Here is an 18,562-nt window from a genome sequence, read left to right on the forward strand (position 1 = left end):
TGTCTGTTAGTGTGTGTGTGTGTCTGTTAGTGTGTGTGTGTGTGTCTGTTAGTGTGTGTGTTTCTGTTAGCTAGTGTATGTGTATCTGTCAGTGAATGTGTGTGTGTGTGTATTTAGAAGGCGGGGGAAGGGTTGGGTGGGGGTGGCGCGGGCGGGGGGAAGGGTTGGGTGGCGGTGGCGCGGGCGGGTGGGGGGCGCCTGAGTTTTGTCCTGCCTAGGGCAGCACAAAACCAGGATACACCACTGGCTTGCGTGCGTGTGGATATCACCCGGAGGAGGTCCGCTCCGTTCCTGCAGGATGCATTTCCCCCATTTTCTCATGGTGTTTAGGTATGGCTGCTTGTGCACGCTCCTGTATTTTCATCCAGAAGCTATCGAAGATATCATCCAGGCAGGGCCGGCGCGTCCTATAGGCCGATTAGGCGGCTGCCTAGGGCGCTACTTAAGAGGAAGCGCCGGCAGCAGCTTAACTGCTGGTTTTGACTGCCCCTCTATACGGGTCAAATTGTGTTTGGCGTCCCGCAGGTGATGGCAGGTACTAGGGAGCACTTACGTGGCCCAGACTAGCGCCTGGTGCCATCATCCTCAGCCAGCCAGGATCACAGAGCTGTCGTCCCCCCCCTACACCCTCTCCTACACACCTCCAATGCCGCAGAGTACTGGTGCATCATACAATCGCTCCGCCCCTTCCCCTGCACTCAGGGTTAAGTGGGCGGGAGTACATTGGGGCGGAGCTTAAAGAGAATAAGGGAAGCCAGGCCTGGACTGGGACCCACGGAAAGACCATAAAGGCAAGTGGGGGACTTGTGCGTGTGAGTGAGTCTTTTTCAGTCAGTGTGTGTGTATGCTTGGATCAGTGTGTGTGTCAGTGTCAGCCTGTTTCAGCCTGTTTGTGTGTCAGTGTCAGCCTGTTTCAGTCAGTGTATGTGTGTGTGTGTGTGTGTGTGCTTAGGTCAGTGTGTGTGTCTGTTTGGATCAGTGCGTATGTGTGTGTGTCTGCTTGGATCAGTGTGTGTGCTTGCATCAATGTTTGTGTGTGTGTGTGTGTGTGTGTCTGTGTGCTTAGGTCGGTGTGTGTGTCTGCTTGAATCAGTGTGTGTGTCTGCTTGGATCAGTGTGTGTGTGTGTGTCTGTGTATGTGTTTGGGTCAGTGTATGTGTGACTGCTTGAGTCAGTGTGTGTCTGCTTGCGTCTGTGTGTGTGTGTCTGGATCAGTGTGTGTGTCTGCTTGGGCAAAGTGTATGTGTCTGCTTGGGTCTGTGTGTGTGTGTCTCTGTCCCTACATAGATTTTAGTTTCCTCCCACCATAAAAATTAGTTAAAAAAGAAAAAAGTGGGGGATTGATTACATTTATCTTTTACCAAGACTCCCTCTGCACTGCTTGCCTACTTACCTCACTCAATGTCACTAATGGGGCAGCGCTGACCAATCCAATGTTCCTCATACAGGAGCATTGGTGACCTGAAGCGCTATGCATTTCCAATGCTTCTCATAGTTACAATGGCATTATAGCGGAGGTGTCAGTATGAAAGCCACTAGAGTCTTGTTTAACCCTTCAAGGTAAGGTAATGTTTTATCTTGTGGGATTAAACCTACATGATCACTGTGAAGTGAATGGGGCGGCAAAATTTTTGTTGCCTAGGGCGGCAAAAATCCTTGATCCGGACCTGCATCCAGGCGCTTCATTGTAGCATCTATTGCGGCGCATCGAGGCTTCTGACATGTGGGTCACATTCAAATGTTCCTTCTGTGAAATCAATTAACTGCTATATGGCAACATTTCCTGGCTATTTGCTCTGATATTTTACTACAGTATTCTATTTGAAACAATGCACCTTTAAATATATGCTTAAGGAAACGTCTTCAACTCTTTTGAATCTCTTTACATCACAACTCTAGCACTTGATGGCATCTCTCAGAGCATCTGTCTTAATGCAATTCTAATACAACAATGACAAAGCAACTGTTAATAATACTCTCCTACAGTTTGAAACCTAAACATAATATTCTACAAAGACCTGTGTTGCTCCATACTAAAATGGACATTGTCACTCTCTTTGTTGATAATTGATTCAAACATTCCCTGTTGGTGGGGTGCTCCTTGTTCATTGCTGGTAATAAAGTAGATAGTCACAAATAATGGCTACTTTCAGGTTCTCTTTAAATACTTGCGCCATACTTTCTTTTCCTCCACACATTGGCTCTCTCTGCAACGATGCAGACAGTATTAAGACCTGTGAAGGATGGTCCATAGGGGCAGGAGGGGCAGAGTTCCCCCCTCCATTTGTTTCAAAATAGAAAAAAAACTAATCTCTTTGATTGCTAAGGACAAGTGAGGAGTTGTGGTAGAAAAAAAAATACTTGTTGACAGCTGGAAATCCTAAGGAGAAGATGAGCAATTAGTCATGTTATATTGGACACTTTTGAAATACTTGCATTTCCTAGGTATAGACCCCTCACACAGGTTTTGTATGGGGCCATCACACCCTGTATATTCTAAAAGACAAACCTGCATTGTCATATCTTGTAGGGCTTTAACGGGGTGATTGCTGTTTCCCAAATACTTGTAACTGTAAGTTTATGGTGTTAATGAACAGGGCGTGATGTTTTTCTGGGGTCAGGGGTGAGTACATGAGTACATTATTATTATTTATATAGCGCTATCAGATTCTGCAGCACTGTATTTAAACTTCACCAGCTACCACTGGTTGAAACCATCTCTTACAATCACTCCATTCTTGCCAGAAAGAGCAGTGGGCACAAGATGAAATAAACACGTGAGAATTGAGCCCTCTTTTTTTTCTTCTTATTCGGATCAGTTCCTGTGATTCTGTGCAATTTTTTAAAGTGTGTGCTTTGTAATTTGTTATGTTTTCACCATTGTTGTATGACTTTTTATGAATATTTTTAGTCATATTGTATATTTTGTACAAAGTATAACAAGATGTTGAAGGACTCTGCCATAGCCCACTTATTATTTTCCCTCCCTCAACGGTTACAGGCACAGTAATGCCAATGCCCCACTATAGATAGAATCAGGCTTACACTATCTGTGTAAGCTATTATTCTATAAAAATAAAATAACAAAAATAGAAACCTCGAAATTGGAACTTGGGCAGCAGTTCTGATCATCCTCTACAGCAAAGTTATTGACCAAATACGTCTGTAGACCAATAGAAGAATATTTTTCCCAAATAATTTTCCCCAGAATTCTAACAAAGACCTGTAACCACTGATTAAGAGGATACCTGTTATATTGCACTACTCCCCCCTCCCCTCACCCAACACACACCTCCCCAAAAATAAATACATTAAAGAAACCCATGAGGGCATAAAAAGGGAATATATTTATTTTATGGGGCATGCATATTTTAGGAAAAAAAATGAACACAAAGCCCCTTCCCACCTCATTTTACTGCTGCACTTTGACCCTATTAGCGATTCTCATGGTCCAGTCAACGGAACCTCTGACATTCCCAGCGTCTGGCAATATGGAATACATATCAAGTTCTATAAGCCATTGACAGAATAAAATGGCAAATTTTATTCAATGTTGATGCTGCAGGGAACATTGTTGACCCCATGTTATCCTACTCAATTCAATTTTTTTTGCATAAAAAATGTCAACCATCTCAAACCATGCAACACACATTTAGAAAATAAGAGTTCTGTAGACAAAGGATGCAATGGAAACAAACTGAGCTTTTCTTTCTTTACCAGATTAGGAAATACCCAATAATGAAAGAAGCATTATTATAATAAATTCTTTCTTTCTTTTGCCCATAAAAAAAAGTTAATCATTAAAATGTAAGAAGACAATATGGTGTGGTTATTGAATGTTATGAATGTTCTCAAATGTAAATAGATTCTTCTGTTTTAAATGTTCTCCAGATTATTAACTGTCATCATTTGGTAATAGTGTAATTTAGACATACAGAAAAGACATTCCATTTCAGATGTACCACTATTCAGGTCGGCAGACTTTAAAAATGAATAAAAGGATGATTTAAAGAATAATAATAATAATAATCATGCTGAATTTTCCCTTAACTTCTAGATTACTGTACTCACCCAAGCTGTGGGAATATATGTTGGGGTCCTAATAATAATGTCTTAATAATAGGGAAAAGGAATGTCATATGCTTGAGGAAAACATCCTGAGATTCTTCTCAGGGTTCTGGAACTCTTCTACTGTAATGAACAGAAATACACTGGAACTATACAACTGCAAAATAAGATTCTAGCATTGTTCTACGGCAATAAAACTTTGAAACACTATTGTACTATGAAAAAGGTTCTGTGAGTCTCAGTCTCCTATTCTAGGCAAAATTACATTCTCATATACGAAATAGGACATACTATTTATTAAGCATCACATTTTGGCCAGATCAACAAATTTCTGTAAAACTGAATTCAGATTGGATTGGCAATTCCTATATTTACTACAGCCAATTCCAAGCAGATTTTGGTCAACTTGATCGGACCTGCACCATTTGGCCGATTGCTTTCAGTGTCAACTCTAAAATCACTGCTTTCACATCCAAATCCTATAGAAACTGTAAGTCTATCTTCAAAAGTTCAAATGGCTCTGTACCAAATGAAGCAAATCCATCCAATCTGTGTACGAGGCCACTTGGATACCAAAATTGAGGCCTCCTTAGCCAGCCCGGAACAAGAGTTCTGGGCTGGCTAATATCAATTCCTTGAAAATGTTAATGCACAGTGTACAAGTCATTGGCTGATAGTGGTCAGCTGATACTTTCATCCAGGGAATGGCAATTGGACCGGTTTCCAGCTACTGCAGCTCTGCAAAAGCCAGATGTGCGTCACCCAGCACAAGAAGAGCCTCAGAGCCCAGTAGGGAGGACCCCGACATTGCATCAGAGGAGACCGAAGTGGAAGACACAAAGTGTAACAGGGGCAAACCCTGATCCTCAGCCGGAGTACTTACCTGTTGGTCATCGGGCTAGAACCAGTCTCAGCCTGGAGTAAAAGCCTGCAAGCAAGGCTGATATTCAAAATCTATTTGCAGCAGACATCACATTAGTCCAGGAGGACCTGGGGGCCATAACAGCTAGATTGCAGTCACTGGAGGACTCTGGTAAAATAATAAAAATGGCAGCGACTAGTAGCCCATCTAATAACATGTTATCACCAATATGTGCACCAAAAGCCAGTGTGCAAATAGGTAGAAATGAAACATCCTGCATTCAAAAAAAAAAGGGGGGGGAAGCAGGGAGAGGCAAAAGGCAATTGGAGATAGCAAAATATATGTGGCAAACTTACCTATGCCACAAGCTCTTGGAAGAGTGTGATAGCTAGCCTCCTGCCCAAGGACTATGGACCTTGCCACAGAGACCTTCTGCCATCTGAAAAGACTATTCCCCCCGCCCAGTCACCTTACCTGACTATGCCTAGCTCTCCAACCCTCCACCTCCTCTGGAAGGAGCTATAATCACTACACTACTTCCTCCCAGCCGTGCCTCCTCTTCAGCACCCTTCCCAGCCGTGCCTCCTCTTCAGCACCCTTCTGGGACTTTGGAGTGGATCGTAGCTCCACCGTACTTTAACCAGAGCGCTCTCAACCCCACTACCACCTAGCAGGACGCTTTTTGGAGGGGAGATAGAGGAGCTGATGAGGCATCTAATGGTCTTGGGGGAGCTGGCCTAATTCAAGGAAAGGGCTGCTGTTTTGAGTGACCGGGACTTTCACCCGAGCGCCACGGATCATAGAGCAGCCAGTCTTCGGGCTGGCCATATCCGATCAGGGTTCTTTTTGGAAAGGATGGTCACTCCAAGGAGACCTTTCAAGGAATGTATGGCATGTGAGGGTGCTTCACTATTTTGTATGTGGTTTCGGGTTTTTTTATATGTTGGTTTTCTGTGTCCGGAAGATAATTAGTTTACCAGAGAGATAACTCCATTATCTCCCAGACACAGAAGCGTCTGGGTGGTTTTATGTTCTATTCAAAGGAGACACCATGCTGGGGGTTTGTGTACAAATTCAGGGTGCCTTGACTTAATAAAACAGTTCTACTTCACCATTCACTATGTCTTGGCTAGTGTTTGGGTGAGACAGTTCTATAGCTATGTTTTCTGCAGGAGAGCTTAATCATTTGGAGCTGTAACACAGGACCCTGTTCCAGGGTGTGAGACTCTGGATAGACTCCAGTTAAGCTGGGTCGACTGAGGGCTAAAGCGCTATGGGTTTCCTGATTCTAGCTAGGAAGCATACTTGGCGGAGGTACCCAGTCAGGTGACGAGGCGGCCCACCACAATCAACTAGGAGAGAGGGAAAAGAGACACTGGAGAGGGTCCCAGCAAACCTTCAAAGAGGTCCTGGACATGCTTTATGCATGTCTTGTCACTTTCTCAGAAAGTAAGTGTTGGAAAGTGCCAAAACAGGCACGAAATGCGTCCAGGACCTCTTTGAAGGTTTGCTGGGACCTTATGCAGGGTCTCTGTTTTCCCCCCTCCTAGTGGATTTTGCTATCTCCAGTTTCTAGTTGCTGACATTTTTGTTATATTTTTTCCTCTATCCATTTTTAAATAAATTGTGCACTTTTTCATTACCTACATGTGGCATTATTTTGAAGCTTCTACCATGTGCAGACTTTAATGGAGATATTGGTGTACTACATATGTTTTGTTTAGAATCAGTCCAGCACTGGGATAAAAGCACCAGGATTTTTAGCTGAAGCAACGACATTATATCAAGTAAGCATTTTCTGCTGTGTCTACCGCCTTGATGTTTTGGAGTGGCGGTACTTTTCTTTTACAGGTGATAATTTGCTGTTCTGTATCATACTTGAATTCACTGAGCTCTTCAAAATGACCCCTTTTTTTCACAAATGCTTGTAAATGCAGATTGTACGGCTGGGTGCTTGAGCTTATACACCTGTGGCAATGGGTCTGATTGAAACACCTGAATCCAACAATTAAAGGGACACCATAGTTACTCAGACCACTTCAGCTCATTAATTTGATCTGTGTGCAGTGTCACTGCCCCACTTAGTCATTTAATATAAATCATTGCAGTTTTAGAGAAACTGCAATGATTACCTTGCAGAACTAAGATTGCCTCTAGTGACTGTCAATCACTCTGCATGAGGACATTTTGCGTCAGATAAATCCCCATAGGAAAGCATTGAGGCAATGCTTTCCGATGGGGTGAGCCTATTGCGCTTGTGACGCTCGCTGCGAATGCGCGTTAGCCCCCCCATCGCATGATGTTGAAGGAGGCAGAGTTCCAAGGGATCTCAGTGCTAAGATCTGGTAATTGACTTTGGTTTTTTTTTTTTTTTTTTTTTAATTCTTTATTTTTTCTGTGCGTGAAATAACATACATATGCGTGCAATGCCACAACAGCATTCACAGGCAGTTAGGAAACAGATATTAGTTATCAGTTGCATGGCATTCAGAAAAACGCACAATTTTTAAGTTTGTGTGACAAGCAAAATACAAGCTGCTTAATTATTTCTAATATAATGGTTCACGTTATGGTCGTCAGGCTTAAACTCGAAACATACAGTGCTACAATGTCAAGCTGACTCTGATGAGAGTATACCAAGGCAAAAGCCACAGTTTTAAACAAAAGACTTCAGTTAATGATAGGTGCCTGACAAGTTAATTATATTAGCGTAACTGTACTATAGGAACAGTGACTTAGCTTTAAATGCACTAAGACATGCTGGTACAGAATATACATCGTGCTGAATAATCAAAGCTTTGTAAGTAAATTATAAGCATGAGTAAGTGAGTCGCTTCAATGCTTGTATCACCCCAGCCGACCGGGACCACCATTGCTGCCTCTGCGGGTGGCCGTTTTCCTGGCGGTCCGGAGACCCCACACTCAGCGAGAGTCCCATGAACTGTAGGAATCCGCTCTGCCTTACGATCATGCCGAGAAGTGAGTGTCTATCATGGCAGGTATCAGGACACAGTCCCCCCATGCTGCATAGTGGAGTGTTCGCTGGTTCCCATAGGGCTGCAGCTGTGCGGGAGTGTGCTCGTCTCTCCCGATAATCAGATTGTCGGCGTCTGCCGTGGAGGGGAGCCTGGTTTTCGGTTCCTGGGTGAGTCTGTTACAGGCTTGGAGTGGGGCGCGAGGTCGGCTTGTCTCCGTGTCGGTGGCACTTTCCGTCTGTTCAGGCGGCGGTAGTCTGTGTGCGGGTACCTCCTACTCCCCTGTGCCGCCATTGCCGGTAAGTGAACTCGCTCCTCGGCTCAGCCCTATCTGAGAGCTGGGGCCACCTTGTCAGTCTTGGGCGCCAGTGTTCGGTGTTAGGCCGTGCTTCGTTGCTTGCGCACATGGCGCCCGCCATCTTGGGCCTGGCGGTTAGACCTCCCAGCTTCGGCCGTGGCTTCTCGATCAAGGCCTTGGGGTGAGGACCGGGATCACCCCCCCGGTCCGTAGGGGGGGGGAACGGGGCCGAGTCCGCCCAGCGTTGTGTTTCAGGTTGGGTGCTGTGTGGCAGGCCAGTGGGGCAGCGGCCGTCCGCCCCACTCACCACCGGAGTAGGCCTCAGGAGAGTCCATGAGGATTTCTCCTCCAGGGGACTGTAGCTCGGGGAGCCAGCCTCTCCCTGGATCCAGCGGTCCCTCTGCTTCAGGCTTCGTAGCCGTCGGTCAGCTTTTCGGTGTATAGGCTTATTTTTAATCGATTATTTGAGTAGTGTAGCAGGAGCTCTGCTGGCCTGCGACCGACCAGCTCGGCGGCCCGGCCCCGCCCCTGGTTTTTTTTTTTTAGCCACCTTACCCACCCACATGCCAACGGTGAGGAGGCTGCGAGGGAGGGGGGGAACAGAGGGGATGTAAATATAGCTTTGTATTCCAAACACTATAGAATCTCTTTTAGAGGTGTGTCCCAATCGTTTTGAACATACAGAGTTTGTGTGTGTGTGTGTATATATATATATATATACATACACACACATACATATACACACATAAATTATAGAGTTATTTATTTTTTGATTGCACCTTTTTGTTTCTCTATTGGTTACGTTTTCTCCCTTGATCTGTGATCCAAATGGCAGGGAAATACGCCTATCAGTGTTTTGCAAAATATATACATAATATTTATATTTTGCAGTACACTACTATTTGTTAACAAAATTGTGACGAGTGGAACAACCATATGGCCTATTTGGCCTTCCCAAAAAATGTTTCATATTCAGCAGAAGTGATTGGCCGAAAAATATTTCCAATAAATATCCAAGTCCAATAAATATACACAATGTCACACACACATAAACAAATAGTTGCTGGGGCTCCATCCCAGACTGCCACTTTAACATTACTGAGGTGTAGCGGTGTCTTTCCCTAGCATTTTGCCCAGAATATCTGAAAGGGAAAGAGTTAATGGCACTGCCACAAATAGGTAGGAGTTCAGAAATACAGCCTGCTGAAAGTCATGGCTTCAGCTCAGCATGGTAGTGTGACTCCTATGAGTCCTAGCCAGCCCATAACATGAATACCCACATTGCAGTGCACAAGATTCAGAGACTCAGCAGTTTAGAATGTTGCATCATTACTGATCAGTTTCTAAAGTCAGCTGCCCTTATTTTGGGGCTATTGTCCATACATTCTGCCCATGCTGGAGACAGTGGAGTGGGCAACATGACGTTAAATGATCTTGCCTTCTAATACATAGACTCATACACTTTTAAATTATAACCTGACTGTTAGCATGCTTTTACAAGAGTTGCTACATGCTGCTGTAATGTGAGTACATTGCTTATCGTGTGTTTATGTCACAAATGGGCAAGCTTCTGCTGTACTACAACTCCTATCAAACACATCAACCCGGACCTGGTCTATATCTTCATGCATACATACTGTCTTTGGCACAAGATATCAATGGGATGTCCCAGCTGATTGCTCCACTTTTAGAACTTTGCAACTCTTATTAGACATCTTTCTCCCGTGCCCTTCTCCCAGCCATTATTTCCCTTCTAAGAAATGTCCCTATTTCCCTGAATCTGACTGTCTTGTTGTTCTGACAAAAAGTACAGCTATTTTTCCTTGACATATGTGTCTCCTGTTCTGGATTTAAAGCCCCTCCTTTCCTTAGAAGACAGTCCCTGCCTCTTGTACATATGTTGGAAGCTCCCCGCCCCCACATGTCTCTGCAGCGAGTTTAGGCAGTAGACAGCCAGCAGTGCAGTCAGCCAGTCTGGGATCTCCCAATGCCCAGCAAGAATCCTTTCCAAGGGGCAGCACTATGGGTTTTGAACTAGAACGCTTCAGCGGCCAGGTGGACCCCGACTTTAAATGCAACTTGTGCAACAGGGTCCTGGAGGACCCCCTGACCACCCCTTGTGGACATGTCTTCTGCGCTGGCTGCGTTCTGCCCTGGGTGGTGCAACAGGGCAGCTGCCCAGTTAAATGCCAAAGGATCTCTGCCAAGGAGCTCAATCACGTGTTGCCCCTGAAGAGTTTGATCCTCAAGTTGGACATCAAATGTGACAACTACTCCAGGGGCTGCGACAAGGTGGTGAAGCTCCAAAACTTGGGAGAACACGCAGAAATGTGCGACTACTCGCCAGCCAAGTGTAGGAACAAGGGCTGCAATGAGGTGCTCAACCTCAAGGACATGGATGTCCACATGAGGGAACATTGCGAGCACCGGGCTGTGGGAATCTGCCAGAAGGGCTGTGGGCTCATGTTGACTTTCAGGGAGCAGAATTTGGGGGACCACTGCTGTTTGAAGGCAGTCAAGGGGCAGAATGGTGTTTTGCAGACCAAGATTTCATGGATGGAGACTGAGCTCAAGAAGAGGGCACTAAGGTCCTCCAAGAGAGAGAAGTCCCTAGTGTCCCAGCTTTCTGCTGTTCAGAATGAGTTGCAAATAACGGCACTAAGATACCAGAAGAAATTCACGGAATATAGTGCAAGGCTGGACTCTCTCTCAAAGGTTGTAGCTTCTCCATGCAAGGTAAGTAGAACTCTCTCTTTCATATCCCACCCAAAACAAGTCCCTCTGTTTGCTTGAAACTCTGGAGTGGAATCCTGCATGAACTTGCCTAATAATCTTCAGACCACCTTTCCAAGGGCTGCTTGCTACTGAGAGGTTCTTAATGAGGGGGAGCTGGATGACTGCTTAACCAAAATCCCAGGCCCTTAGAAGCCTTGGTTTGTCCACCACCTCCTAGAACAGTCTGACTTGACCAGGACAGCTTGAAGAAGAAACTTCTTTAAGTTTGATTATCTCATCTTTGGGTGCTTGACTGTTTTTCTGTTAGATCTTGGAAGTCTGAGAACTTTGACAGATCCCAGGCACTTGTATAGAAGTTTAGTAACTCTTTTTCTGGCTTTTGTAATGGTGGTTTTATTGCATTTACAAAAAATATATATATATACATTTTTTTCATTTTCCATAGTTCCATACATTTTTCAAAATCTGTAACTCCCTGGCCGCTGAGTCATCCAGACTTAAACAGTTATTAGTAAGGTCCATTATGATCTGTCTGCTCACAAGTGCTGTGTTGAAGAGAAGCTATTTAACTTCATTGTTGGAGATACTGGAACATTTAATAGAATCTTTTGGGATTCCTGTTCTTCAAGTGGGCAGATATTAGCAATGTGTGTGCTCAAATGTTAACCCCCCAAAACTCAAATTTCCAATACCATACTCAAAATACCTTTTAATAAAAATAATTCCACTTTCTGTTTTTAAATCTGTTATGAGTGCAGTGTAGCCACAGATTTCTGATGTTAATTATCCATGCTTCATTAATGGAATCATTCGGTGTAAAGACACACAGCCTAATCTTATAAAAACACACGCATTACTACGTTAGATCTGTTAAGTCATTTTTTAAACTTGCTTTTCACATGACAGTTTAAAATACCATCTGTGTCCATTTCTTTTTGTTTTGCTTAAGAAGGCTAAAGTATGGTGACTGATGTAAGTGTTCAGAAAAAGTGTCATGAAATCTAAACTGCTAAAATCCTAGCAAATCAATTTAAACATTCCATTTTTTTCGAGTCCTTTTAAACAATGTTTTTTTTAGAAAAACGGGCATATTTGCTCAAAACATTAACAATTTAAAACTTGTGGTTACTTTTTCCTGTGTCTGTAGCTGATTCCTTTTTTACTGCAGAATTGAAGCCAATTTTAAATTCTGACACCAGCTGTGTTTATTAAAAGCTGACATAGCTTTTTGTGCTTCACATTGCTCTGCCACTCAAATGGTCAATAAGCAATACCGTACCCCCTTAACAGAGATTCTTAAAAAAAAAAAAAAAAGCAAGTTTGGTATCAGACAAAAATCCTGTCTTAGTTTCTTGAAAGAGACCAGTTTTTGTCACTGTCAGAATCCAAAACAGCCATGGGGGCTTATTTGTGGACCAATGTATTGAAGTGTGGAAAGAGTTAACCCAAAGGAACACAGCCTTTGGGTCAAATGCAGTCTTCTCTCCTAAACCGAAATTATGGGTTACTCATGCAAAATTCTTTATAAATATGAGGCTTCTAAAATGCCAAACAGATATATTGAGGTATCCAAGTGTATTATATTTAAACCACAATCTTCTAAGTATTATATACCCTTGCCCAAAATAGCATTCTAAGCAGCAAAAATTTCAATGACTTTAACATTGCATCTATTAGATATATTTTTAATTAGATGTTTTGTCTTTTTTTTTTTTTATAATTTTTTATTTATATATATATATATATATATATATATATATATCGTAGCATTCTTTTCACTTTGCTAATCTGTAACTATTAATTATCCTCAAACTATGTAAAAAGTGTTTATTTTTTAAATTGTAGTTATTTGTATTCATGCAGGTTTATCAATTTTATATATATATATTTTTCTTTTCTCTTCATTTTTATCTTTTTTGTTGTTGTTGTTGTTCTATTAACCCTTAAGAGTACAAGAGACATGATACACCACTGGAACTTAAAGGATTCATTTAAAACTTTTTTTTTCCCCTTCCTTTCTTGCCTTTAGACATGTCTGTCAGCTTTAAGGCTGAGCCAGCCAGAGGGTTCTGGGTAAGGGACAAATATTTACAGCAAGTTTCCTTAGCTGCTGTGAAAAGACAGGGTATGCTTTATAAAGTAATGTCAAGAGGGCATGCTTCTAATAACAGCCTCAAATACAAGGAATATTAACACCTTGAATGCCTGCGTGCAGTGGAAAGTGTGATACAGAGCAATATACCAAGCTTCTGTGTTTGAAAAGGAAGTTGTCTTGCAGAAACCTTATGTACCTTAAGTAGTTAAAAGTGGCACAAATTTGTTATGCTCTGCTCTGGCACTCCAATTTTTGCTAACCTTGAAAACTGTTAAATGGTTATTCAATAAAATGAGAATTCCAAGTGAATTTCAAATTTAAGGTCAAAATAGCCAAACTGGGAAAAATCTTTTTAAGTCAGCTATGCTTCCAATTTGGCTACTCTGACCTTAAATTCGAAAGTCACTTTGAACACACTTTAGTAGATAACCCTGATCGGGTTAACCCTTTTAATGAAAACCATCAAGGAATATCACTAGAGTTTAAATGAATATTTGCTCTTTTGTATCCTAATGGGCATATTGCATTTATTTTGATTCCCATTTTTTTTTTCATCATGTAACAGCTTAGTGAGTCAAAAAATGCCAAGTATCTGTTTATTATATTATTATTTATATAGCACCATCAGATTCCGTAGCGCTGTACAATGGGTGGACTAACATAAATGTAATTGTAATCAGACAACTGGACGTACAGGAACAGAGGTTGAGGGCCCTTCTTAATTAGCTTATCTATTGGATTAGAGGTTCAGTCTCTCCTATATAGGACTTTGAGGGGCTTCTAGTATGTTTATAACATATACAGTTTTTTTGTTTTGTTTTTTTCTTCTTCCCACTCAGCTGTACACAATTTGAATTTTGTCAATACACAAATCACTGGTTAATGAATACACCCTAGAGTATTTAATAACTAGGGAGGAGACCCATCTGGTTGTGGGTCTAAATAAAACAATCAAAAAACGTTAGTTGACAAAAGTGACACCGGTTTTAGCAGGCATGACTCTCTGACTCTTGAGGTGTATGAAGCCCTGTAGTAATTTAGTTGTTTAATAGGTGATCATTTTTACACCTTTTTGTAATTTTCTGCTTGGTTATAGCACTCCTACTCCAAGAGAAACAATACATTCCCTTGGAACACTCTGAAATACTGTGATTTGAGCTGGAATTTTAAGAGAAGAAGAAAATAGACTCATGTGGTTTTATTGCCTGCCAGGGGGTCATTATTTGTGCCTGGACTGAGAGGGAGATTTTTTTTTTTCTTCTTTCCAATATATGTAATGCAGATTAATCACTGAACAATGTGAATGCTTGGGTTGACAAGTGACTTTGACCAAATAGTCCTATATAATCACTGTACTAATGAACTCCCTTCTGCTGAACAACAATGCTAAGTGAATTTTAACCCACAAAAACCCCACTACAAGTTTGCATCAGTACTGGTCAGTCTTCCAGAGCTCTGTTATCCTAGACACTATAGCAACTTCATTATGTCAAACTTCATGGCTGCATTCTAACAGCCAGAGAGAGAAAAGGAGAAAGCAAAAATCCTGAGCATTCGAAGTATAGCATCCTCCACACCATGTATTGTACAGATGCTTGTTGTCCTTGTACCTTTCCTGTACAAGCATCATACCCATATACAGACATACCTATTGTTTTTTTCACGCTCGTGATATTTCCATGAATTAAAAATGAGTCCAAGAGAAACTATTTGAAACACTGTAGATGATGAATGCTGTATATTCATGTGCATTACCTTGGAACCTGCATTGAGGACCGCATCGAATTACAGTTTGCTTGTCCTACCCCATTGCTGTCAGTCACAGGCTTAGCACTCTTGTTAAAGGTTATTCGAGTCCTTAAAGGACCACTATAGGCACCCAGACCACTTCAGCTTAATGAAGTGGTCTGGGTGCCAGGTCCATCTAGGATTAACTCTTTCTGCTGTAAACATAGCAGTTTCAGAGAAACTATGTTTACCTATGGGTTAATCCAGCCTCTAGTGTGGCTGTCTCATTGACAGCAGCTACAGGCGCTTCTCACTGTGATTTTTCACAGTGAGAAGACGCCAGCATCCATAGGAAAGCATTAAGAATGCTTTCCTATGGACTGGCTGAATGCGCGCACGACTCTTGCCGCGCATTCGCATTCAGCCATGGACATCAGAAGAGGGAGGAGAGTCCCAGCGCCGAGGGAGCCCGGCGCTGGAAAAAAGGTAATGGATTAACCCCTTCTTCCCTCTTCAGCGCCACGGGAGTGGGAAAACAAGTGTGTTTTCCTGGCACTATAGTGGTCCTTTAACTCCTTAAGGACACAACTTCTGGAATAAAAGGGAATCATGATGGAATATTTCCGTTATGTGTCCTTAAGGGGTTAAGGAGAACCTCCTTGGGAGACAGGGTACACGTTGATTGTAAGTACATAGTGTTCTAGGTAAAGATACCATTGCAGCTTCCGCTGCATTAAAACTGCAAAACTAATTAATTCTAAAACAAGCAGTACATCATCACTCCCCTCACATATATTTTTAGTCTCTGTATGCAGGCAGAAATTTGAATATACCATCACTGAATGGTCAGCCTGGTCCAAGTGGTGGTATTCAGTGATTTTATTAAACTGCCATACTGGATGAATACAGTGGACACCTAGCCGTGTTCCTTTTTGCCACTAATAACAGCATTGTTGGAGGGGTTGTATACCATATCCCTACCCCGCTATCTCAGGGCAGCAGTGATGAGTCCTGTGATGACTGTAGCACAGCTATACCGCCACCGTTCATGCATGGCTGGGCCACCAAGGGGTCTATCATGATGCAGACAGGACTCTCCAAGCCCCTGGTCTCTGCATTCTGTGCCATGTGCTGTTTGTTATTCACTCTGATTTTAGGACCCGACCAAATCCTCCCTATGGACTGGGCCCCTATAGGAGGCCATGCTTACAAATAGCCCATGCTTAAAAATTACATCATGTGCTTGTGCAGAGTTTCAGTCAAACTGGTTAATTTGCCCCTGGGTGCAAAGCCATCAAACCTCCAGTACATGAATTCATTTAATTGATGACCGTGCTCTTGGCAAATAATCTGGCTTACTTAAACACAGCCAAACAAAGGCATCATATGTGTGCACACATTGATGAGTTTTATTTAAATTTTTTTCATATCTGTTTTTAGACAGAGGAAGGAGAAACCAGCAAGTGGTGCAGTTGAGTAAAAAGTTCTGGTTTGGTGGGTGCACCTTAAAGTGGCATTGTTACTTTTGCAAGATTTTGTTTTGCAAGGAACTCCGAAGGGGACACGTCTGATTGCATGACAGCACCCAGCATTGGAAGGATGATGTAAAAAACAGGAACTACCTTTCCTCTCCATCCTGCAGATGTTGCCTTCAGAATTACTGGTATACTAAACTAGAGTCCGTTTAAGATATTGTTAGAGCTCAGGATCCTCCAATGTGCAAAGAGATGTTGTAGGCAAGAAGATGCCTCTGGTGTTGGCTGAACGGAAATAGTAAGATGTTGCAAGTAGAGGCTATTTAAAGCTCCACTGTTTGTCAAAAAATGTCTCGCACATAAGGCAAAACCTACTTCATGAAACATACAGGGCTATTCACTAAATTTACAGTGAATTCAAAATTTAGGCCAAAGTAGCAGAACTGGAGCAATAGCTGAATTCAATTTTATTTTTATTTTTTCTTCCCACTTTGGCTTTTGACCTTTTGAATTTGAAATCCAATTGGAATTCTCACTTTAGTGACTAATCTTGTCTAATATCAGCAATAACCTTTTTAGGAGTCCTGATTCCAAGGTTTTTTGAAACCTTGATCTAGTCTGTTCTTCTCAACATTCTTCCAAGATATTGAGCAGCTCTGCAGAAGATCTACAGACACAAAAGCCAGTCCTTGCTAATCTTAGACTCGTTTTAGCCCCTAGCTACATTTTACCCTGTCTTAATCATTCTCGAGGAACTACAAGGCTTTCAGTATCTGTATGCGGTATCCTTACCTAGTATAAACATTTTTTGCCTTATAATACACTGCTGCATTGTTCATTTTAAAGAGAGGAAAATCTACATTTCCCCAAGTCATGAAATTCATCTTTATCCTGCTCTGTGTGACGCTTGTGTGCCAAATCCAACACTACTTATTTTTAGCCCTTATTGGAAGGTGGGCAGGGCCTTTTCCATCTGCCTCTCTGTCCAGCTGGGACTAGACCTATGCAATTCAAACTATGCTGCTATTCCTCTATTCATTATTGAGAAAGGAGCTTGCCAAGTAGTCCACTCTAGGGGCTGAAAAATTGTTTATATAGCCAAATAATATCGCACAAGAGTTTGGCTCTGTGGGGGTCTCAACCTAGAAGTCTTAAAGAGTCTTTGTCAACACCCCCTCCCCACCCAAACAAAAAATTGAGTAGGTCATATAGAGAGAATCTTTATTGAATACTCACATTGACTGTTGGAATTTCACTGAAAAAAGGCACTACTTTGTCTTGTGTATTATAATTCTATTTTACAAAGGGCGGAGCTACAGCTATCTGTAGTGAGTGCTGTGGGAGAAATGCATTGTCTTCCTAATCACGAGACAATATCTATGGAGGCTCCTGCACTACTCTTGTGGGTTCTTGGCAGATGAAGCACCAGGAACTTAAGAAAGAAGATGGAGGTTTTCACTGGGGACAGCATCAGGTAAGTATCTCACCTGCTCTGTACACTGCACACCAGTGCTTACTTACCTGAAGCTGTCCCTCGCGGGCATCTTGGTTAAGCTGCTCTTCTTCTGCGCCAGAAGCCGACGTCTCTGCTCTATTCTCATGCCTGCGGGAGAATACAGCATTGAGGCCTGTAGTGGAGACCGCAGGATCCTCTTTACACCCAGCCAATACCCTACAGCTGTCACTGATGGGGGTGCGGGGGGGGGGGGGGGGGAAGTAATGGGGGGGGGAAATGAAAGTTGTAGGTCAAGTTAAATTGTAGTTGTTGTTTATAACTCTAGAATGGTCAGTAGCATTCCACATATGCCATGGAACTTAGATTTACTTAAAGCTGTGATTTCTAAGGGCTTATCCTGCATTTTACAATGCGATAAATGCAGTCCCCATCAAAAAATGCTGAAGTGCTTTATTTTTGTAAATAAAAAAATTCCTTCTTTACAAAGTCATAGGTGTGTATTATTTTACATCTATTTTTAGATATTTTTTATTTTTGAGAGAGAGAGAGATAATGTGTGTGTGTGGTTTTTCTTCCCTTGTCTTCTGAAAGGAAACTTGAACATGTCTATACCCTTAGGTTAAAGTGTGTGTGTGTGTGTGTGTGTGTGTGTTTTTTTGTTTTTTTTTTGTCAGCAGAAAGTGGAAGATTTTGAAAATATAATCCCTGCTTTGCAATCAGGGCATGCATAGTGACCCCCACAATTATTACCAACAAGAAGTCATATTGGAACATAACTTTTTTTTTAAATTATTTTATTTGAATTGCACTTATGCAAAATTTGTTATTGTGTTGAAACCGTGGTTCCACTTGAAAATTGATTCTTAGAT

General features: G+C 42.2%; 1 protein-coding gene across 2 annotated transcripts in view; it reads left to right on the forward strand.

The window, feature by feature from the left end:
• The first annotated feature begins 10,141 nt into the window (after positions 1-10,141).
• The window catches only part of PDZRN3 (PDZ domain containing ring finger 3), a 247,371-nt gene continuing 238,950 nt past the window's right edge, over positions 10,142-18,562 (forward strand). For both annotated transcript variants that reach the window (XM_063426757.1, XM_063426759.1), the window contains exon 1: positions 10,142-10,939. In XM_063426757.1, the coding sequence (XP_063282827.1) occupies positions 10,226-10,939 (714 nt within the window). In that variant the 5' untranslated portion in view covers positions 10,142-10,225. The remainder of the gene's footprint in view (positions 10,940-18,562) is intronic.

This window comes from Pelobates fuscus, chromosome 7 (assembly GCF_036172605.1).
Source record: "Pelobates fuscus isolate aPelFus1 chromosome 7, aPelFus1.pri, whole genome shotgun sequence".
Taxonomy (NCBI): domain Eukaryota; kingdom Metazoa; phylum Chordata; class Amphibia; order Anura; family Pelobatidae; genus Pelobates; species Pelobates fuscus.